This window comes from Chaetodon trifascialis, chromosome 2 (genome assembly GCF_039877785.1).
Source record: "Chaetodon trifascialis isolate fChaTrf1 chromosome 2, fChaTrf1.hap1, whole genome shotgun sequence".
Taxonomy (NCBI): Eukaryota; Metazoa; Chordata; class Actinopteri; order Chaetodontiformes; family Chaetodontidae; genus Chaetodon; species Chaetodon trifascialis.
The window spans coordinates 12883953-12907106 of NC_092057.1; the positions used below are offsets into that span (position 1 = coordinate 12883953).

A 23154-nucleotide genomic window follows, 5' to 3' on the forward strand; every position below is an offset into this window, starting at 1 on the left:
CTCTCTCTGGAAAACAGACATTTTCATTTCATAATAAATATAACAGTGACAGACGCATAATTTTGTCCTCTGTCGGTCACTGAAAAGACAGGCTCACCTTGTCATCCATCTATCCATCAATTTTCCATATAATTTATCCTATTTTCTCCCACCTTCTCTCTCTCTCTCTTTACTTCCTTTCCTCATGCTCACTCACTGGCTCTGTAATCAGCCCTCTCAGCGATGGCCATTTTGTTTCTGTCTACCTTATCTCCTGTTTGCAGTTTCCCTCTCTGTCATTACTCTGCTATTAGCTTTTCGTCCCGGGGCTAAAACACAGGACTCACACTGACCTTATAGTCACAGCTATGCTAAAAACGTCTGCTTTGCGAGATAACACGCTCACCCACCACCCTCATCTCTGGCTCTCTTCATCTCTATTTCAAACACACATAGAGCCATGTTCAAAACAAATTCACTCACACACGCCTACATATCCATGTATACACACTCCCACACATGCAAAGTTCTGGACAACATCATGCAAACCCACAAAACATTTTCACACAAAACATTGTTTTCATTTCATAAAAGTGCCATAAAACAATTAGCAGAGTTGTGGTGGAGCCAAGTGAACCTAAATGTTTCATTTCACTGAGGAAGAGGGATGACAAGAAATCCAATTAAAGATTTAGGCACACCTGGGTCTCCCTCTAATTCGCTTTTTTTATTGCCTTTCTTCTCACATCACGATGGAAGGAGACAGAGGAGAGCAAAGAGAGAGAGACAGAGAGAGCATCTTCTTAATATGATACTCCATTATTTCTCGCATGGTAATTTAATCGTTCGCAATTCTGCCTGAGTGACACAAGAGCTGCACTGAACAAGAGGAAAACATCTCTAATAGTGGATGTGGAAACCCCTGTCTATGCACTGGCATGTACTTTTGATCATGAACTAGGCCACTTAACTTGAATCAAGGAAAATCTTATTGCTACTTATTTCAAGACATTTTGGCATGTCCCAAAAGAAACAGGTGTAAATAACACAATTAATGATGGCTGAATTGCTTTCAGCAGCGTCAGTGGACCTTTTTGCCAAAGCAGGAAAAGAACAGGTGTGATTAATAACATTAATGGTGGCTGTATTCAATTTAGGCGAGCCAGTTCTGGGGTTCGGTATTGTGCATGTTGGCTCCCTGGAGAGGCTTTCCGGGACATTTAATGGAACAGAGCCATTGTTAATGTTAGTCGTTCCACCTGTGCTTTTCCTGCTTTTGCAAAGTCAAAATGTTTGTTGTGAAAAAGTGCTGTTTGAGAGTCCTGGTGTTCCTTCATGCTGGTCCACTGCCACACTGTCATGGCTTACTGGGACACTTTTATAGAGTGGAGCCATTGTTAACGTTATCAGGAAGATTGGTGCTTTTCCTATTTTGATCAGTCAACATGTCGTCTGTAAAAAAGGCTGTGTTATTCTTATTTTAACAATAGCAAGCTTTCTGGAACTTTGTGGAAACTTTACTGCGTCAGCCTGACCGTGCCCCCGTGCACAAACTGAGGTCTATAAAGATAATCCAGTGTGGTGTGAAAGAACTGGACTGGCCCTCACGCAGCCTTGACCTCAGCCCAAGCAAACATCCTCATGATGATCTGGAAGACTGACCTCGAGTACGTCCAACCTCATTAATGTGGTTGTGAGTGAATGGGAGCAAATCTCTGCAAAAATGCTCAGAAGAGTGGGCGCCGTAACAGTGACATTTTAGCGTTTATGGTTAAGGAATGAGATGTTAAAGAGCCACATAAAGGTGACATGCTTGGGTGTCCAAATACTTCGGTATGGTAAAATGCAGAGCGGCACACTCAGCATCAGCTGCGATGATAGGGTATTGTGTGGTGGGTTTTTTTCCACAGCAGAATGCATTCCTTTGCTCACCCTAATTCTCTCTTGATGGATTTTGTACTCCCTTTTACCCCCAAACCCCCTCACCTCACCTCCCTCTTTCCTCTCATTTCCTCCCTCCCAGCGTCTCAGTGAGCAGGTGCACAGTGACAGAGTCACTGGGCTGTGAAATCTCAGCTCCTTGAGACACGTTCCATGCCTCTCCAGTCCAAACACACACACACACACACACACACACACGCACACACAAAGACAGAGGCGCACACACTCACAAATTACGTTGTTTTTACCCTGTTTTTCTTCACTCCCTTCTTTTCTCCACTTCTCCTTTCTCATCTTTTCTCTCTGCCTGTGTCGAGATTGAGTCAACAATGTGTGATGCTCATGAATTTACTCAGAGGAGAAAAAAGAACAAACTACACTGGGATGAAAAATCTATGCAGAGTTTCATTAGGCAACAACAGACGTCTGTGTGTGTGTGTGTGTGTGTGTGTGTGTGTGTGTGGCCATTTATGTGTAGATTTGCGTGTGTGTGTGTGTGTGTGTGTGTGTGTGTGTGTGTGTGTGTGTGTGTGTGTGTGTGTGTGTGTGTGTGTGTGTGTGTGTGTGCACTCTGTGTGTCTCTCCTGCATATGTCTCTGACCACATCTACATCTTTAATGTCTGAGACTGAATAATGTATGAACCCCCTGGGCTGGAAGACATACACACACACACACACACACACACACACACACACACACACACACACACACACACACACACACACACACACACACCTCTTTTATTGCTTCCATCTGCACAAATGTCATAAAGAACCACCTAACAGTAAATCATAAAGGATGACCACGTCATCCACAGTCCTGCACACCACAATCTTCACAACTATCTTGTCATAACCAAGATTAGATCATCTGAGAGAACACAGCACAGCTCAAAGCAGACCAGCGCCTGCTGCTCTTTCACCCACTGTGGCTTCTGTGCCAACAACTTCCTGTTGACTTGCTGCACACTTCCTGTTGGAGTGAGGGCAGAACTCACATTGCATATTTTGTGCTTGCCTCTACCTGAGTGTCCTTTTGCTTTTTGACCATTTAGCATCTCAGTTGTGCCCGCCACATGAAACACTCTCGTGTGTTTCTCTGATGCAGTCATGCATGCTTCATATTCTAATTTGACTTTCAAATATCTGCACACTGTCATCTTTTCCACATGCCCACACACACACACACACACACACACACACACACACACACACACACACACACACACACACACACACACACACACAATTGTCTTTTCTGCTGCTCTTATGAAGATGAAGATGTGAAGCTGAGGTCAAGGTTTCTACAGCAACTGTGCATAATGCCTTGACCCACCTGACCACTGTACAGTGTGGTATTAATACTCTGGCACTTGCTCATCCTTTCCATGTTTGCAAGGTTTTGGCATTTTTACTTCCAGTTGGTTATTTTACTCCGTCCATCTCTTTAACAGAAAGATTGACAAATTAAAAGGAAAACCTTAGTAAGTGAGTGGAGAAGCATTTGCAATGAATGCAGACATTTCCATACAGGACACTTAGTGGTTTGATAAGCATAATAACAATCTTCCACTATGGCCTTTGAAGTAAACAGATTTCAATGGAGCTGAACATCTGACTGTGAGATATTGATCTCACAGTCAGATGTTTCCTTTAATTTGTCACCCACTTGTGTGTCTATCTGTAGTGATAACACTGCAGCGGTCTCTGTGGTATCCTGTTGTAGCCTGAAACAAAAAAAACCCCTTCAAATTCTTCCACTCAGAACACCCCCTATCACACATAACTACAGTACTCTGAGGAAGAATGTTTTGGGACTTGGCATGTCCCAGAAAGGTCTACCCTTACAGAGAGCGGTTCCACCCACCTCTACAAATCATCCAGAGTGGGCCACTTAGGTGCATCTCTTATGGAAACCATATTATCTTGCGGCATCAATTTACAGTCCTGAGCTAACCTCTGCCAGGAATGTGAAAACTCTCTCATGAGTCACTACTGTACAAACAAGCTGGAGCAGCTCCCATGTGACGGCTCTAGCAGAGCATAAACATGGGAGAAATTAAGGGAACACGCACACAGGTCTGATCTACATACAGTAGGCATATGTCTTTTGGAAAAGAAGGTCCAATTTGGATTTACAGCATCTCAGTGATACTCTATAGTGAGTCAACGGTGATGCTGTTTTCCGTTTCTTTTGTTTTTTGTTCTTTGTGTTTTTACATGCAATCAGTAAAACAATTCCACATCTTTCTACATTTTCCCGTCATATTCAACCCTTTGTCAGCGGATTGCCCAGTGTCTTTTACATAGGAGGTAATCAGTGGGAGACACTTTTGCGGTGGCCTGATAACAGCCCACAGAGAGCCATCATGACTGTTTCCTCCGCACAGAGGAGAGGCAGAGAAAAAAAATGAAAAAAAAAAAAAAAAAAAAAAGAGGGACAGAGCGCAGGGCCCGCGCACGATGCCATGCGCGTTCCCGTTTCCGCTGCGCACAGACAGCCGGTGCGGGGTGAGAGAGAGAGAGAGAGAGAGAGACGCTATTACTAGTGACAGAAAACGGCAGCGAGCCCATCCAGTCTGGAGAGCAGTTGATGCGACAAGGTAGGGGAGACAAAAAAAAACAAAACACCTCCGCATCATTATATTCAGTGTGGACGATCGGTATTCGTCGCCGATGTGATGCAGACTGAACTGCCTCTGTTTTCAACGCGACTGCGGTGTCCTACAGCCTGATCCGATGTCCTCTCTCAGTGCTGTTGTTGTGTGTCCGCAGATGCTGAGCGTCGCCTTGCTGTGTGTGTGCGCCGTCGCCGTTGGACACGTCTCCGCTCGCTCCGACAGCGGCAATTTTTTGGATGATAAGTGGCTCGCGGGGAGATGGGATAAATTCAGAGATGTAAGTAATATTTATGGCTTGTATTATTTACGCCGCTCTCCTCCTCATTATCTCATTTAACAGCCCCCCCACCCCCCACCCCTGTTCCTTTCTCCCAATAGCCACCCTCATTGGTTTGTAATCATGCGCTCCTCGTTTTCTCGTTGTGTCCAAGCGACGCGTCACGGGGCCCGTTGTGGTGTTTGTCACACGTTCGTCACCTGCTCCGCCGAGACAGTAAATAGACCAATAGTCCCTGCCTGTGAGTGTGTTTTCGCGATAGGAGTCCCTGCTTAGCAGAGATACCCAAGGCCTCTGCGAAAACACAAACGCTGGCTGTCCGAGAGGCACCGCCGAGTCCCAGAAAGGGGCCTACTTATGGGCAGGTAGGCCTGGATGTGCCGCTTGTTCGGAGGAATAAACACCTGTCACAAGGTAGTGGCAACAAACCTGTGGAGATTCAAACCTGGATGTTATGCTTTAACTGTATACTCATATCTGCGTGTGTTGAGTGTGTGTTGACAAGCTCACTAATATCACAACAAAGGTGCGAGGCCTTATTGGTAACGACATATTAACGCAATGACAAAAACAACAACAAAGTAGAGCAAGTCCAGTGTGAAGTCTTAGACAGACTGAGTCCCTATGCTAAAGGAATATTACATCCCATCCCAGAGGCTTTGTGTCCCGGTGGTTTCCTCTCTCAAGCAGTGCTACAGTGATTGTGTTTGATTTGGTTCATACATGCTGGTGCTGTCAGCCACCATTGCCATGACATGTTCCTATAAGGTGAGTAATGCCGCCTCTGATTGTTACGCCACATACCACACAGCCTCTGATGGTGGAGCCCAGCCGACTGACCAGATTCTTAACCGTTAATCACGCGTGGCAGTTTTGTTTTTTGTTTTTGTACTAAACCCCGTTCATAGCTGGATAGGAACCAAGGTGTTTTGAAGTGCTCAGCACCTGTCTGCGAGGGCATCAGCAGGGCCAGTGTCCAGTGGGCGGACTTTCCTGTCCTGACAGTCAGGGTGCCCAAACACACAGGGCAGCAGCTTGAAGCTTGTACCCAAAATAAAGTGTTTACCCAACTGAATAACTTCACCTCACTGTATTACATCATGAAGGTAGCATGGAAGCATCAACACCGTGTTAGAGAGCATTTGAATGGCTCAGAAAGCCTGAGGAGGCGATAGGTCCACGCCCCTGTTAATGATGTTACACCAAATTCTGTAATTAGATTCTGTGAGCCAAATGGACTGAACCTCTAATGTTAACCCGGAAAAATCCTATCAGATCACAGAATCTGATGAATCACGGAATATGGTTGCACAACTGTACCGACGGTTGCCCAGCCGGCAGACTGGATGCTGGATAATTCACCCTCCTCCAGATCCCAACAACAAGTACCACCACATGACAAAAATATCAAAATATGATATTCCCCACTGTGGCAGCTGATGCGTTCATGTATGAGCTCTCAAACACTGAGTTGCTGGAATAGCTGTTCAAAACTGGATGGAACATTTTGTTGTGTTTGCTAAAACATCTGGCTGTTAATTGTACTGATTCTCATGTCGGCCTTTAAATGATGTCGCTTTTTTCATTGAATTTCTTCTTTCAAGTGGCACACCACCTGAACTATTGGACTGAAGTGAAATGGCATGGCAGTGAAGTGGCAGTCAGATTACAGGCTGGGATGAGTTTCTTATATGTTGACTAAAATCTAGCTTTCTTTGATTTGTTTAATATATGGAGGAAAGAGCTGCTTTTTACAGCCAGCTCTTGAAATGATAATAATGAAAGCCAAGTCATCGATTGATGCGTGACCCCAGACTCATTCATAGATTTCAGAGCTAAACTGTCAGATCTTCACTGACCCCAAAACCACTGGCCAGATTTGAGCAAAGCTCACTACTGTCTCCTCCTTATATTCATTAGACATTAGCCTTTCAGCATATGTTCAGAAAAAAGCTTATTGTTACAGTAGTCTGACGCGTAGATACATTCAGGCTCTATATGCAATGCATTGAGGTTTTATCTAAAAATACTTCTCAGCTGTAGATTACAGATAGAGGAAAATCACAACTGTTACTCAGGAATGAATGTCTCAGAATTACAGAAAGGAGCAGAATTCACAGTAAAAAGTCTGTTTTAAGTCTTTCTATATAATAGTGCAATGCAGGTTTCAGGCAGAGTGTATCTGTTAGAAGCATATCTTGCCTCTAACCACAGATTGCAGTAAATGGGTCCATACAAGCAGAAGTGATTTGTACACGCTTGCACTTGCACTCATGCACACACGCATGTGCACAAGGCAAAGCAAGTATGCACGTATATGCACACACACAGACACACACGCATGCATGTGCGCACACACACACACACACATGAATTTGAGAAGCAGGCTTTCTGTTAGGGAGCTGTACTTTTGAGTGTGCTGCAGAAACAACATGGTTAACATAATGCACCAGAGAAAATACAGTTTTCACTCACACCAGCTTTAATGAGTGGTTTTACCACTATGCTGCGCGCATGCAGCAGGATTTTCCTCTGAATTAGAGCCCTTGATATATTTGATGTCATAGAGCAAAAGAGGACCGAATAATGAGAACAAGAACAACAAAAGCAGGAGCAACATTTTTTTCCATTTTCAAAGTGCAAGTGCTCTCTTTTATACACATTTTCATGTTTTCTGCATAACTTGTAATAGGATTTTTCTGTCGCTCACTTTCCCTACCTGTCAAACTGAAGTGTGTGAGGCCATCGCCTTAGGTGGACACATGTGATACACCTCAGGTCCAACTGTTGAATAGGATTTGGATTATGCAAATAGGCTGTCAGGACTGAATGCCAGAGAGGAAATCTGATTGGCCATGTGCTGCTCTTTGAGATATATACACCGGGACAGAGATTGTGTGTGAAGAGAGGGGAAGAGGTGAGAGTGCTTGGTGACTGTGTTAATGTGGAAGTCTATAAATAACCCCAAAAACAATGAGAAGATACTGAAGACAGCCAATAGATAGATAGAGGCTCTGTGTTCATTCATGACTGTGTTTTAACCTTGAGGCTCAGACATTAGAGGTAGAGGTGGAGGACCGAAGCATTATCTGCGCTGTAGATATGCACGCGCCTTTCATTTCCTGTTTTAACGCCGTGTCCCAGATTGTCGTCTGTGTCACTGTGTGCTTTTGCATTTATTGCTTTTTTCCTCTTTGCTCCAAATAGTAGATATTTGTGCTTAATACCTAATTGGCCTCCAGATTTTAACAAGTGGCTTTGTGCACTTGCGGTAAAATTAGATATTCTAGAGGAAGAAGTGAAGCCTGCTGTGTTTAGGTGGGAGCAGTTGCTGGAGTAATAATGAACAGAATATGGACAATGCTTCTGCTGTCTCATTTATGAATCAGTCAATTTCTGAATTCTTCTATTCATTATCTAGATGTGCTGCAGAAGTGAGGTGATGCCAGTCTGATTGATACTGCTTTGCATAATGGAACATATGCACATCCCAATACTGCCACAGTATTGTCACGTACTGCATACGCTGTGCAGAGGTTACAGCTCGAGGGGCCAGTTCGCATCAGGAAAGCTGCAGTTGTTTGTCATGACACATACAGCACTGCCTATGATTACACATGTCATGTAAATTTTACTCCTGAGATACATGCGTATATATGGGGGTTTTTTTTGCAGGAAGTGAAAAGGTCAGTCTGCTTGATTAAACCAGAAAAAATTACTTTTTAATGAGATGGCTTTAGTTTTAACCTAGTTTTCTAGTTTTAACCTGAATTTATGGAGCGATGTTACCAGGCTGCTATGTTTCCAGGGTTAGGGTTAGGGTTTTGACCCGAACACAACAGGAGGTTTGAAGTGTGTTAATAGAATATTGAAGAACCCTGTGAACATAGATCCACTCAGAGATGACTCGGGCTGTTCATTGTCAGATACTTTACAGAAACAACCTAACAAAGCTCAAATTCACAAGACGTTATGCCAATAATGAAATAATGTCAGTTAGATTAATTAGATTCCTTTCTCATCGTGTGAATACAACTAACCCCCAACATATTACTTCATGCAAGTATATATAACTGAAACAAAGCCATGCCTTCATTTGTCAAGTATTGTCTTTTCAGTTTAGCATTAGCATTTAGCACTGGAATTTTTGGAAGTTACATTACACCTTGTGATGCTGCTGTAACTTCCTCTTTAAATTACCATCCGCTTTTGATGGGACTGGGATACAGATGTTTCCAAGCAGAAGATTTGCACATTACTGTCGTCTTCACTCGCTGACACGGTCTTGACGTTGTAATGGTGCAAATCTCCAGTTTGAAACAAGCTAATAACTCTGAATTAAAGGACTTTACAGACAACCTTAGTAATAGATTTATGAATAGTTGATGAAAACCAACTCTGCTTAAAATGACCACCAACCTCAAGACCAGTCTATACGGTGATTTATCATGCAGGTAGTTTATACAGAAGTTTGGGTACCTGTTAGGGATGAAACCCTTTACTCCAACTTAGAGCTGTTAGCACTGCCTTAATTCCATAAATAATTAAGGCAGGTAATTATACATTTTTACATTTTCTCAGAACGGTGGGAATACACCTGCTTTTCATTTTATGTGCTAGTATTTTGTCCCAAACTTAACTCTGATTTAAATTTTGACATTTTAGGCATGTATGCCTACTGTCACTTTCATCTTTCAGCAAGAGCCATAAGTGGGTCTCCTGCTAAGTGCACTAGATTGGATCTTGGTCACCGATTTACTGTAAGGCTTGTTAGAGCGGCTGGAGAGGCCTGGGGCTGTCTTTGCTGCACTATCTCAGTTTTTTAGACATTCTGCTCCGTTTACTGGGCTTTGGCCAGCTTTCAGCACCGCCACAGAGTAAACAGATAAGCTGAGGAGGAGGAAAATTTAACAATGAACGGAAAACACAATGAACATGAAGTTCAAGTTATGAAGTGTGTTATAAGAATACATTAATATCTTGTTTACACCAGCCTCATTAGAGCAGATTACACCTTTTCATCCACTCCTCTCTTCACCTCTTATCTCTCTCTCTCAGTGTTTTTACTGTGCATGTCCGTCCTGCGCTGTTTGTGTTGTGGAAGGTGAATGATGTCGGGGAGGTACAGAGCTTGAGGCCTTTTCCACTTCAAAGCACTTCGGTGTGTATTTGTGTGCATTTGTGCATGCATGCATGCGACAAGCTTGAGCAAGACAAGTAGAACCAGTACAGAAAACATGTACATATTTTTCCTTTTGGAAGTTAGGGGGAAGGTAGTAAGCAGTCAGGAAAGGTAAGGAAGCCATTATAGGACACAATTAGCTGGGATGATTTGTGAAAATCTGAAGTGAGAAAAGGGCTTGTCAGAGGCAACGTACTCATGAGGACCTGTTTCTATACATGCAGATAAAACCACATAAAATCAGTATGCACACTGGCAAATTAGGATGTGAGCCAGCCGAGCTGAATGCACACGCTGTTGTGTTTGTGTGTATTTCTGCGCATGAGAAAAAAGAGACTTATCACTGTAAGGCAGAGAGAGGAATAGAGGTGGAAAGAGATGGAGAGATAAATTGAAAAGTTGCTATTTTTAGCATACACTCAGGAGGCCATTAGACCTATTGTTGAATTTTGGGTTTTCTGTGGTTTTGGGAAAGTGGGTGGTTGCATGTGCAGTCAAGTGCATTCATGCTGTTATTTGATGTTTTGTAGTGCTGACAGGTTCTGGCATTACAGTCAGTGTTGTTGTGATAAGTTTGTTTGTTTATAGAACTGTGTATGTGTGTGTGTGTGGTCGTGCATATGTGTGCTTTTGTGCAGTTCTGTGCGTGTGTGTGTGCGTTTTCGTGTGTCTGTTGATTCCATTAAGGAATCAGACCGCAAGCACTTTTGTTGTCTTGACTGGTCTAGAGGGCCTGGCCCCCATAATGCAATGTTCTCATTATTCAGTCTTCATGGTCTGCAGTGCTAGAGGGGAACACCCTGAACAGAAACAAAAGTACCTCCCTATTTGGCTTTGTCTTTGCTAAGCTTTCAGTGTGTTTTATTCCTATTAAGATGTTAATGTACTGTGCATAATTCTGAACAAAAGAAAGAGACCTTTGTGGAAGGGAGGAGAATAGTGAAAGGTAAAGAGGCACAGTGATACAATGAGTAATGAAGTCTGTTGTGAAGATGCAGAGGGTAAGAAAGGGGCAGAAATGAAGGACAAGAAGGAGAAATTAATTAGAGCTTAGAGAAAGTAAGAGCTGACCCTGTTCACCTTATAGCGCAAGGATGTGAGACAGAGGCGGACAGTTAACGTTATGCTTTTTGAAAAATAACTGGGATCTTGTGGCAAACAGTATCACAGTACAATGGTTCAGTGCATTGTACATACAGACGCATACACATATAAATACATGTAGATGTCTCAATTCAGCTCAACAGAACCAGTTCAAGCAAGTTGAGGCGTGGGTGTTATTGTGTAAAGGTAATACGCGACCTTTCCAATGAAGCAACATACATGGTGAAGGATAACAGTTTGTTAAATGCATCGATGCATCGAGTATAAATCATGCACATTCAATATGGTTCATTCACACTGAAAGAAAATAGAACAAATTGCTTTTGGTTGAGAAATCGTTAATATAAAGTGCATCAGACTGCAGTGTTCCAAGCACAAACAATGCATCACGAAATGCAGCTCTGTAACTATGTCTGTTTTTTCCACGGGTGACAAGACAGGAAACTGCATCTCGCAAACAAGCGTGGCAGAGAAGTCCAAGGTGTTAACGTATTTTAGCTGCTTTAAGAAAAATTGACAGCCTGTTAAAAATCTTTGCAAAACTGCAAAGTCGCGCTGCAGGAAGATGACGTATCTATGCAACCGCAGTTCAACCAGCGCTGAACCTTTCTTACATTATGTGTTTCCACATTGTCAAACCAGACAACCTGGGCAACACGAACAACATTTGTTTCACCATTTACAGCAAGACAATCTGAAGTAGCACAGTGCAGTATGCTGTAGTACGCTGTATAACTGCATGTTTATGAAAATACTTACACACCTATTCACTCACCAAGAACTCCTGTGTGTCTGTATCACTTTAAAGTTGGTATACAGTACAGTTGTGACACAGTTAATTGTCGGCGGATTTGATTGATTCTGGGTTAAGCCACGACTCTCACCTCAGCTGGGACTCCTGGCTTCATGTGACTAATCAAGTTTTCAGTGTTCACATACATTTTGGAAGGGCCTTTTCGAAAGCACGTTTAGCATCACTATTCTTTAATTTCTTACTGCATCATAATTGATAACTGCTTTCTTATTGATGCTGCTATGGCCTCCCTGTGTCGTGGCTGATTCACAGCTAATCCCTCTGTCGTCGATACCACACATCGCCATGAGTAAATGCTGCATACACAGGTAACAATAGTACAATAATTCAGCTCTGTCCAAGTGACATTGAGAGGTAATTGCTTCCATAGAGATTACTGAACTTTACACTTACAAAAAACATTGAATTTTATACATCCTGTTAGTGGCGATTTGCACAAAATTGGACTGTGAAAAATCTGCAACACAGGGCTTTATTTGGGTGGACAAGACACATTCAGCCACGCAGTGGGATTTATTCTGATGGGGTTTTTTTCTCGTCTGTTTCCTTCCTTTCCAATTTGTTCTGCTATACAGAACTGAATGAGTCACACATACACAAGCAGTTGTTTTTCCATCACCTCAGAGGACATTACACAGACTTACTGAAGAATTACCCTAACCCTAACCCTAACCCTATCTAACCCTTACCCTGACCCTAACCCTAACCTTTATCCAATTTTTAACCCTCAACTTTAATGGGGACTTGTGTTTTGTTCCCACAATGTGACTGTGAAACAGATTTATGTCCCCACCACGTGAGTAATAAATGTCCACAGGGAGAGAGAGAGAGAACACACACAGCAAAGGACAGAGGCACAAAGAGAGCTACAGAGAAAGTCAACACTTTGTTGAGTTACAGTAAATCACTAGGTGCCAAAGCTACCTGCACGCAGGTTCAAGCTGCATTTTGATAACAATAATCCAAGAGTGAAGTAGTAAATGAATTGAAATTAAGAATGTAATTGTGTAACATTGTGAGGCTATCAAAGGAATCAGTTTTTTCATCTGGTTATTTAATCATTTGGGGTAAGCAGATTTTGTCATTTACTTTCAGCGTGGGGACAAAAATCAATTGACACAGTCACATTAAAAAGGTGACACCCAAAAGGTTTGCCAGTGTTAAGGTAAGAGCTGTGGTTATGACTGTGGTCAGGATGAGTCCTTAGAGAGGGAGTGTCAAGTCAGTGACCACCTATGTGGCAAAACAAGTGTGTGTGTGTGTGTGTGTGTGTGTGTGTGTGTGTGTGTGTGTGTGTGTGTGTGTGTGTGTGTGTGTGTGTGTGTGTGTGTGTGTGTGTGTGTGTGTGTGTGCGTCAGACTACAGGGATTAAATTTGGTTGAAGACTTGGGTTAAGTTGTCTTATCTGTTGCCCTGCGATCGACTGGCGACCGGTCCAGGGTGTACCCTGCCTCTCGCCCGTTGACAGCTGGGATAGGCTCCAGCCCCCCCCCCCCCCCCCCCCCATGTGTTAGTGCTGTGTATAATGTAAAAGACAAAGAGAGGAGACAGAACCCAGTGCAGTGTTGGGTTTGAATGAAACCAGACACAGAGCTGAGGGTGAAGCAGAGAGTCAGAGCACACAGCCCTCTATTTCTTAAGCTCCTTTTACATTTGCATCATAAGCCAGCACCCCCTGGGTGTGTCTCCTTCCTGTCCTTCTATTAAAAGCAGACAAATCACTTACCTGTCAGCAATTCCTATTTAGACTGTTGACACACACCCACAGGCAACAAGTTGAACCATTTGACTCTGTCTTGGAAGATGTTAAAAAAACAAGCTTTCAACAGTTAGAGAAAGAGTAGAGTACTCTGGGAAATTATATCATTACTTAAAATGGTTCATATTTGTATTTTTCTTTATTTAATGATGCAGTAGGCTTTCTGTTGATATCATAAATATAAGAGCTCTGCAGGTATTGCCCTTAATTACCTTAGTATCACATTTTGCCAGGAAGTTTCAGTATTTTCCCAGAGTGGTAACAATTAAGCTTTTGACTGAATTGGTTTCTTATTGGACGCTATGTTTAAGATCCAATCTGTAACTGGAATGTAGCAAAGTTTAGAGTCTGATTCAGTGGATTAATGTTACCACCTTTGATACAAAAATATAACGTTGAAACTGATGGTTTTCTATGATGTGAATGAAGACTCGAGGAAATCAGTTGCATCTTAAAGTAAATTAGGTTCCACAAAAAATATGTATTTCTGCTGTGCAATGCAAAATAAACGTCACTGGCTGACCAAAGCAGCACATGCACACATACACAGACACACGGGCCCCTTTTTTTTTTGCAAGTGACGGTCTAGAGCTGCTGTCATAACATCAACATCATCTAAATAAATGCATGCTCTACGTGTTTGTGCTCGATGGGTGTTGGAATGTGTGTGTTTCCCAGATCAATTTGTTTCATTATGCAAAGTTTGAACTCAAAAATTAAAACCTAATCAAAATGAATTCCTCATTCTCTCTCTCTCTAATGCTTTCTCCTAAAGGAAGTGGAGGTTTGTATGACTGCTTAATGGAAATCTTGTATCTGTCTTTTATTCTTTACTCTAGATGATATTTGAACAATATTTTTATGATTTTATCTACTGTTTTACCCTGTTTCAGGAGCCTGGAACATGGACTCCATCCAAGCCCTTCGATCAAGGTGGGTGTGAGGACGAGACCGTCAAGTGCCGTTGGCTTTGTGATAAAAAAAAAAACAAAAAACAAAAAAGCATCTTAAATCTGGTATTTTATTAATAGAAGACGTTTTGTTTAAACCTTTAATCATCAATACATCAATATATACACACTGATGAGCAATCAGTTATGACTTGAGTTATGGCTTTTTAAATTCATTATGTTACTGTAACGCCACACGTCAGTAAAATGTCATCAAATATAGCGGAATTGCTCAAAGTTAATATGTGCATGGCGTCCAAATGTTATTTACAATTGCACTATTATACAAGGTGCACAATATTACATCAAAACTCTAATGAATAACATTTATTCAGGGGTATTCAAATAGCAACAAATCACATTCAGTGAAGGCTGTTGGAAGCACGTTGAGGAAGCACTCATGATTGCTCTGTAAACATCATGCAACAAGAATTAGTAGCAGTGAGGAATGGAGGGTGAACATCTCATGCATGTTTATTCTACTTCATCTATTGGTGTACTACATATCTGAGTGTGTGCTAAGTGTGCTATTTCCAAGATATCCCCAAGTCTTTTCACTACACCAGCCAGTTGATTTTCAATTCGTTGATCATCTCAGTGCCCATTGTATTAACAGACAGTGATCAGCTCATACACACATCCAGGCACACCAGGACATCAACACATTTCACTCTCACTTAGCACTGTATCCTCAAACACACTCACTCACACACATACATCCCCACATGCACACATAGGCATGTCAGGGAAACAATAGCATTCGATAGTGCAGTAGAGGATGGAGGCAGGATAATCTGCCAAAGCTGCTCAGGGATTACTGTAAGGTTCTTTAAGAGCAGAGGTCATTCACAGACTGTTCTGAGATCAGCTAAGAGCCTTAGATCCTGCTCATAGGTGCCACGCTGAAGGCTGACAAGCAGTCAGAAACAGCTAGCTTGTTTTTACCAACAAAGATCAGACTCTCTGCCAGAGATTCAGATCTAAAATCAGCTCTCCCTTTAAAAGGCAGATGTGGCCCTCAGCTGTGGGATCTGACACCAGATCAGTTAGAGGATCTCAGCAAGAGCACACATTAGACTGACAGTCAGTTCAGGTTGATGTAAGGCCAGAAGTAGCCTCTATAGCCAGTCCCATCTGTTTTTAGCTGTAAGGATACTTAAGGCTATTATGGCTTTGACTTCAGCGTGAGAGACACTTTGCCAATTTACTGTAAGTGAACAGACTGTGGCTGGAATTAACACACACACACGCAATACACATGTAGATCTATATAGCTTGGATCTGTAAACAGTAAAAGAAAGTACATGGTTTAACTACGAATCATTGTGCTAGGATTTCAAAAAGCAAAAGGAAAATGTAACCTTGGAAGATGTTCTCTGTGCTTATGCCCATGGACTTTCTAAGATGCTCTTTAAATACAGAGGCTGCTTTTGGTCGCACACACAAATACCATCCGCATATATACACTTAAAAGTCTTTCATTCTATATCTCTGTTTTGTGTTTGTAGGCCTTGATCCAGCCAAAGACCCCTGTCTCAAGATCAAATGCAGTCGCCACAAGGTGTGCGTGGCTGAGGATTATAAAACTGCCTCTTGTGTCAGCCAGAGGAGAGTTAGGTAAGAACACACACACTCTCGCACATGCTTGCCCTTTTAAACAGGCATAAGTTTCAAAGCCGTCCAAATTTGCATTCAGATGTTTCCGTGACAAAGTCAGAAATGAAACAGTGGATTAGGAGCAAATCAAATCTCTGTTTTACCTCCCATCTCTTTTCTCCCCCCTCGTCTTTTTCCCTGCTCGGTTATTCATGCAGTGTGATAAGCAACAGCACCAGAGGGATGGCTGTTTTTCTGTTTTTCCAACTGGTGGACTGGTTGCCCAGCTCTCTTGTGACTGCTGTGTGACATTACTTTTTAGTCCAATTACCCCAGCATTGGCACCGCCTTACAACGGACACAAAGTCCTGCCAAGTGATATGAATGGGCTTTGTATATCTGTGTGTGTGTGTGTGTGTGTGTGTGTGTGTGTGTGTGTGTGTGTGTGTGTGTGTGTGTGTCTGTGTCTGTCTGTCTGGGACACTGCAGACTGGACAGAGGACAGTAACACCATACTGACCTCATTTCCCATTCTTAGCAACAACACAATTACCACTACACAGTGTAAGCAAATCAGAAAATAATCACGCATAAATCCTAATCCTCGTCTCATTTCTGAAATTGATTGAAGGACAAAAAAATGCATCACAGGAAATGCTTCGAAAACATTCGTTTTGAATGAAGCTGGGAAGATAATCAGCGCATTGTGATGGAGACAACGCCAAATCATTTTTCATATGCGTACAGTCAGATGTTTTGTGTGTTTGTGTGTGTGTGAAGTAAGTCTTTTGAATGTCCTTTCTAGTTTTAAAGATGCCAGTTTGTATCAGAGCCCGGGGTCAAAGTGCAAACCCTGCCCTGTGGTCCACCCCTCTCCCGTCTGTGGAACTGACGGCCACACCTACTCCACCAAGGTACCCATGCACACACATTCACCTCCTCTCTCACCCAGACATCTGAGCATGCATGAGTTACATTTCGTCTTGATGAGACGCACGTCCTGATATTACTTCCTCTTCTGTCTCGTCCCTTCTGTCTCTGTCGCTCTCGCTCAGTGTAAGTTAGACTACCAGGCATGCATCACAGGAAAGAAGATTGCTGTGAAGTGTCCTGGCATGTGTCCTTGCCCCGCTCAGTCTGAACAGAGCTCTGCAGAGAAGAAAGGTACAAGGCTCTGCACACATGACTGCACGCTGCAAGCAAGAATACATTGCAGAAGAAACAGTAAATTCAGTAAAGTCTTCCTTTGTGTCCAAGCCCGTGTTAAAGCCCGTCTTCTGGCAAGCTAAAGCTCTTCTGCGCTGCTAAAGAGTCTTTTAGCATGACAGTGAATCCCTGCAAGTTTCAGGGCAGCTGTGCTATAGCTGACTCTGACCTCCCCTCTCCACAAGGGAGTAGGAGGACAATAAAGCATCACTTTATCATCATTAATCATGAGTGTTACTGTTCCTCAGTGTGCAGCGAGTTGGACCTGAAGGAGGTGGTGAGTCGTCTGAGAGACTGGTTCAGGGTACTGCATGAGAATGGCAACCACAAGAGAGTCAAGATCTCAAAGCCAGAGAAGAACAGTGAGTCACATGGCATTAACATAGTCATTGTTACACCGAGACACCTGGCTGCATCTACCCTCTCTCATTTTTTCCATCCTTTTTCCAGCAGAGTTTGAGATCGGGGCATCACCTATTTGTAAGGACCCTCTGGGCTGGATGTTCTCCCGGCTAGACACAAACTTTGACCTGCAGCTAGACCAGTCAGAAATAAAGAGCCTCTACCTGGACAGGAACGAGCCATGCTCTGATGCATTCTTCAAATCCTGCGACACACATGCAGACAAAGTTATAACCAGCTCCGAGTGGTGCACATGCTTCCAGAGGTACACAGGTACGGGATCTCCATGCACTCCCATGCAAATACAAACACACCTGGACATACATGCAAACACAGTTGTCACTCAGCTTCAGTCTCTGTATGTTTAGTTATATAATTCTGATTTCATACAACAGTTTGGTCTTATTTTCATGGCTTTGTTATATAATAAGAAACATGAACATGCAGGTTTTAAATAGAACTCCAAGTGAGCCAACCCTTATTTGGGATAGAAAACAAATGCAAACAGATTAATAAAATGTTATCTTATCTTATAAATAATTACCCACTACTCTCCGCTGTAACCATGTATCACAACAGTCTGACTGTCTGGTTTAACTTTGACCTGCTATGCTTATCCGATCCTATCCAACATTCTGGATGTACTTTCAGTTTTACCTCCAAATTAAGTGGTTAGAAAATGGTTTATCTGTCGGCTGATCACTTGTGTCCATTGACCCTTTGTACTTTGTTGTATTGATTTTGCTATGTTCCCCAATCTCAGCATTTACTTTGGTGAGCACAGTGTTATCACAACCAATAGAAATGATGGCCAGAACTCAGAAAACAAGACAGAAGTGGTAATAAACCAGAAGTTTTCTTTAATTTGTGAGCTTCCATTCAGTCAGAATGGCATATTCTACCTTGACGTGTACAGAATATATTACTGCATTGTGTAAAATAATAACATGCAACACAATACAATACAGTGCATTAAAACGCCAGTGTATGAGACCGAGGATGAAAATGAGTTTTTTTGCACATAAAGAAAAAGTATTTTACAGAGGAGTCTCCACAGCTGCACTTGTAAAAGCAAAGACAGCAGGATAACAAACATCACGACGAAAGCAAAAAAAAGTACACAAAGGAAGCAAAGTTCCCACAAACAGATGCATTCCCAGAAAAGCAGACTTCTGCAGTGTGTCACTGGAGTCCCTTGTCTCTCCTTTTCAGACTCCCCTTGTAAAGCAGAGCTGTCCAGTATCAACAAAAAGCAAGTGGGGAAGAAACTGCTCGGTGAGACACGCACATACACTCACACACAATAGCACAAGTATACACACAAATGGTGTGTTACCCTAATTCATTGTGTGTGTTTTGGCTTGCATGTGTAGGTCAGTATCTGCCATCCTGTGATGAGGAGGGTTACTACAGGTCCCACCAGTGTCATAGCAGCAGCGGCCAGTGCTGGTGCGTGGATCGCTACGGCAACGAGGTGGCGGGCTCACGCACCCATGGCCCGGCAAACTGCGGTAAGCAAACTGAAGAGGATAGAGGGTCACGTGTTTGTGTAAGAGAACAAAGAGTTGATTTGCAGGTCATGGAGGAAATAACCAAATGAAATGAGAAGTTGTGGTTTACTCACCTCAAGGCTAGGTAGCTTTATGCTAAGCTAAGCTAACAGGCTATTGACCGTACAGGCGTGTCAATCTTCACATGTAACTACTTCCCAAAACTGTTCCTTTAATTGTAAGATTTGGTTCATTCTGTGCTTCAAGGCGTGATTTTGGAGTCATCTGGAGACCTCGGCAGCGGAGACTCGCTGTTCACCGACGACGACGAAGATTCCTTTGCCCTCAACGACCAGGCTGGGATGGACGATGAGGACGAGGACGACGATGAGGACGATGACGACAACGACGAGTATCTGTCGTAATTTTGAAAAAGAAAACAAAAAAAGAAAAAAAGAGAAAACTGTTTGTTTGGTCAAACTGCACGTTTCTAGGTGACTCCCCAGGCAGATACTTAATCGTACTAACAGCCTATGGACTACTCTCTGTGTATTGTTTGTTCATTAGTAAGAAAAAAAATATTCCTGGCAAACATTTCTGATTTCTCTTCCTCTCTAAGTATAAAATATGATTGGTTAATGGCACTTGTTCACTTGTGTGTCAGCCAACCAGAGAACATGACGAGGACTAAGCGACACCCAATCCAGTGCTTTGGATTTGGTCACGTGTGCAACGACCTCTCCCTTCATTGGACAGTCCATGTCTTCTAGTGTGTCCTGTCCTTGTGCAGCACTCTGATGCCTGAGTGTGTTGATGCCTGAGGCGCAATGTTAAAGAGTTTTCCCCTTCTTCATTCCTTCACCCCACCAGCCCTTTCGCTCCTTATCAAATATTCCTGTGTATAGGTGGGATGTTGATGATGTAGATAAGAGAATATTGCACTCTTTAGGTTTCTTTTGATCTTGATTTGTAACTGTGACTGTAACTGTGTGGAAAAACAAGATAAGAGTTAGCCATGCTTCATTAGGAGACTTAAGACAAAAAAAAACAAAAAAAAACAACCCACAGTGTCAGTTGGATAACAATCAGAACCGACATGCTAGCTGTTTTCACTGAGACACAAATCAAGTCAAATCATCTCAAAGGCTCAGCAACAAGGAAAGACAGATTACTGCTTGGCCGGTGGTGTTAGGGGAGAAATATTATTATTATTATCTATTTTTCTAATCCATTGTTGGATGAATACAGAAGATGAAACAGATTTGCCGTAGCATGTCTAATACTGCGTGATGTTGTTTCAGTCTGTAGAACCAGAGGCTAAACCTTTGTGGAACTTGGAAAATATATATAATGGAGCTTGAGGGTGCAAAATTCCCCTCAAGCGTGTACAGATGAAACTGCACTTGCTTAGTTAAAAACTTTGTGAGCCACAAATCTGTGCGATAAGAAATGTTTACGTACCTTTAATATGTCAGCGAGCTCAGAGAAAACCTCGTCGCAGCTCACGTCACAGCATCAGCTCCAGCGGAAAGGTGATGTTTTAAATTGTTGTACTTAAAATAGTTTGAACACAGTGTAACAGAATGAATCTCTTGCACAGTAAGAAAACCACAGAGCCATGCAGACCTGTTGAAAATGTCTGGCAGGGGATGAAGGGTAAGGTGTGCCTTTTTCTGGTGAGGACAGATGGTGGGTATGGTTGGAGAAGCATGCTTACTGGATCGACTTAAACTCGTCTTGACACTGCATAAGAGTGGCTTCGCTGTGAAGCTTGGACACGGTTTGGGTTTTGGTATGGCTTGTGTTCTGGGTCTCTCTTATGATGGTGTTAAATAGGCCATATTTCAGATCTTTTGATTTGTTACATAGGATAGCTAGATTGTAGAGAAGCACAGATATACTTAACAGTTAAGGCATAAAAACACTTAGATTCTGCTGGATTTGAAAATGGTTTATATATTAGTACACTGGCTAGAGGAAGCTTTGGTTTAGACAGCTTTATATGAAAAAAAAAAAAGATCATCTTACAGTGTTTTGCTTTTACTTTGTTTCAAAAGCTGGATTTGTACCTGATATGCTCTAACTACTTACAGTGTATATCTGTCAGGGTTGAAATGTGAAGCTGATCCCAGATTTGTGTATTCTTGATAAGTCTTGCGACTGCTTATGCAGAGCTGGGATTCGCTGAGTTAATTTTCAATGATTAATCCGCCGTCGGGCTTCATTTTGAATCTGTTGAAATTCCATGTTAAGACCTGAAAAGTGCCATCTAACTGTCCAATAGTTTTTTTTGTTCGTTTCTTTGTTTGTTTTTGCTCCCCTCATTCCTTTTAACTTGGAATTTCAATTCACTTTTCGAACTGGAAAACATTTCGGTCGTAAAGTGTGCTGTTTCATGAGTGTGATGACATGCAAATCATTTTAATGACCTCAGACACTGTAGCCACTCTCAACCAATCACACACTGTCATCACAGCTCTGATAGCGTTTTAAGATTATGATACAGATGCATTTTTTACAGTGTATGTATGATTTGCTGAAATAAAAGCTATATTGACCAATGTTGGCTTGGCTGTGTGGTCATGAGTGTTACTTGCGGGACAGACGTTGTGACCTCTTGTTTCCGTGTGACCAAGTTTCTGTTCTGTGTTTAGTGTTTCAGTTCTGTTTTAATGTGCTTATATTTAGGAAAAGACCGACAAGTTGGCTGTGTTTTGTGGTGCAAAAGTTGAAGATGTTTAATTTTATGAGTATGTGGGAACTGAAAACACATGTTCGTAATGTCCCCCCATTTTAAGGTGTACAGCTGTTGAAAAACATCTGCCGTAAATGGAAGTTGGAAGTGCATGAAGCCCGTATAAGAGAAGAGTGACAAACTGCGTGTTCGCAGGCAATGAGTTCTGTGTGCAGGAACATTACTGCATTATGTAGGAGAGGAGCAGGTGAATATTTCATGAGCCGCCGTTACACCCACTCCATACCTACATGCAAGCATACACACAACACACACAAGCACACGTAAAGACATCCAGAGGAAAACACACATACGCTAAATGAATTATCACAGGAAAAAGGCTCATTCACTGACCTGGAAAAGTTTGTTTTCCCTTTTTTGCTGTGAGAACCATTTTTCTTTCCTTTTTTTTTCACAGCCCATCAGTGCACGCAGGCTGCAGGAACTCACACAATGCGTAAATCTGTGTGTGTTGGCAACAGGATCCGCCAGCAGCTCCAGATAGGGAAGTCACTGGGTAAATATCAAATGTTCATGTTCGCGCACTTTTCCCCTGCCTGTATGTACTGACCATAGAAATGTGGCCAGATACCATCTAATTTCCACACTGGCAGGGCCTGTTGCTGGAGGCTGTCCAACACTAAAAAGTGATCTGTCTGCATATGGGGAGACAGCATGACTGAGCGCTGATGGGAAGTGCCTCAAATTGCAGGAAGCACTTATGATGTTCTGAAATCAGGTTTCTTGGATAAGCACGACTCTGACGCGGGCTCTTTCATCACTTCCACACTCCGCTGAACGATCAGGTATTGCTGCTGTATGAGGATTAATCACCTGCTAAGCTCGTGTTATTAGACATAATATACTCATATTGAGATATCAATAAGAATTCAGTGTGTTTAGCAGCGGAGGAGCTTTCAATCACATCACTTTAAGCACTTCTTGCTCATCAGCTGCTGAAATCAGCTGCTAAATGGTTGATTATTGTCTCCAAGCCAACGCCCAGGATGATTTTTGAACGTCTGCAGCAGTTTAAATACTTTGTATGTGCTTTTGTATCAATATTGTAAAAAAATAAATAAATAAAATAAACTTAAT

At 42.4% G+C, this 23154-nt stretch overlaps 1 protein-coding gene across 2 annotated transcripts; it reads left to right on the forward strand.

Moving 5' to 3' along the window:
* The first annotated feature begins 4434 nt into the window (after nt 1–4434).
* Nucleotides 4435–21883, forward strand: spock3 (SPARC (osteonectin), cwcv and kazal like domains proteoglycan 3). 2 transcript variants are annotated; one of them, XM_070977355.1, is made up of 11 exons: nt 4435–4524; nt 4697–4819; nt 14572–14611; nt 16137–16245; nt 17030–17138; nt 17280–17388; nt 17679–17792; nt 17881–18105; nt 19045–19107; nt 19206–19343; nt 19590–21883. In XM_070977355.1, the coding sequence occupies exons 2-11, from the start codon at nt 4697–4699 to the stop codon at nt 19745–19747; spliced, it is 1188 nt and encodes a 395-aa protein (XP_070833456.1). In that variant the 5' UTR covers nt 4435–4524; the 3' UTR covers nt 19748–21883. The 2 variants fall into 2 exon arrangements, with proteins under 2 accessions (XP_070833456.1, XP_070833468.1); XM_070977367.1 differs by having other exon boundaries at nt 17884–18105.
* The last annotated feature ends 1271 nt before the right edge of the window (nt 21884–23154 follow it).

What these genes read in the sequence shown, in the direction of transcription:
- spock3 (XM_070977355.1), top strand. Translation starts at nt 4,697, where the DNA reads ATGCTGAGCGTCGCCTTGCTGTGTGTGTGCGCCGTCGCCGTTGGACAC. An exon ending in GAGCTCTGCAGAGAAGAAAG is followed by an intron (nt 17,389 to 17,678) that starts GTACAAGGCTCT and finishes ACTGTTCCTCAG; the next exon opens with TGTGCAGCGAGTTGGACCTG. An exon ending in ATGCTTCCAGAGGTACACAG is followed by an intron (nt 18,106 to 19,044) that starts GTACGGGATCTC and finishes TCTCCTTTTCAG; the next exon opens with ACTCCCCTTGTAAAGCAGAG.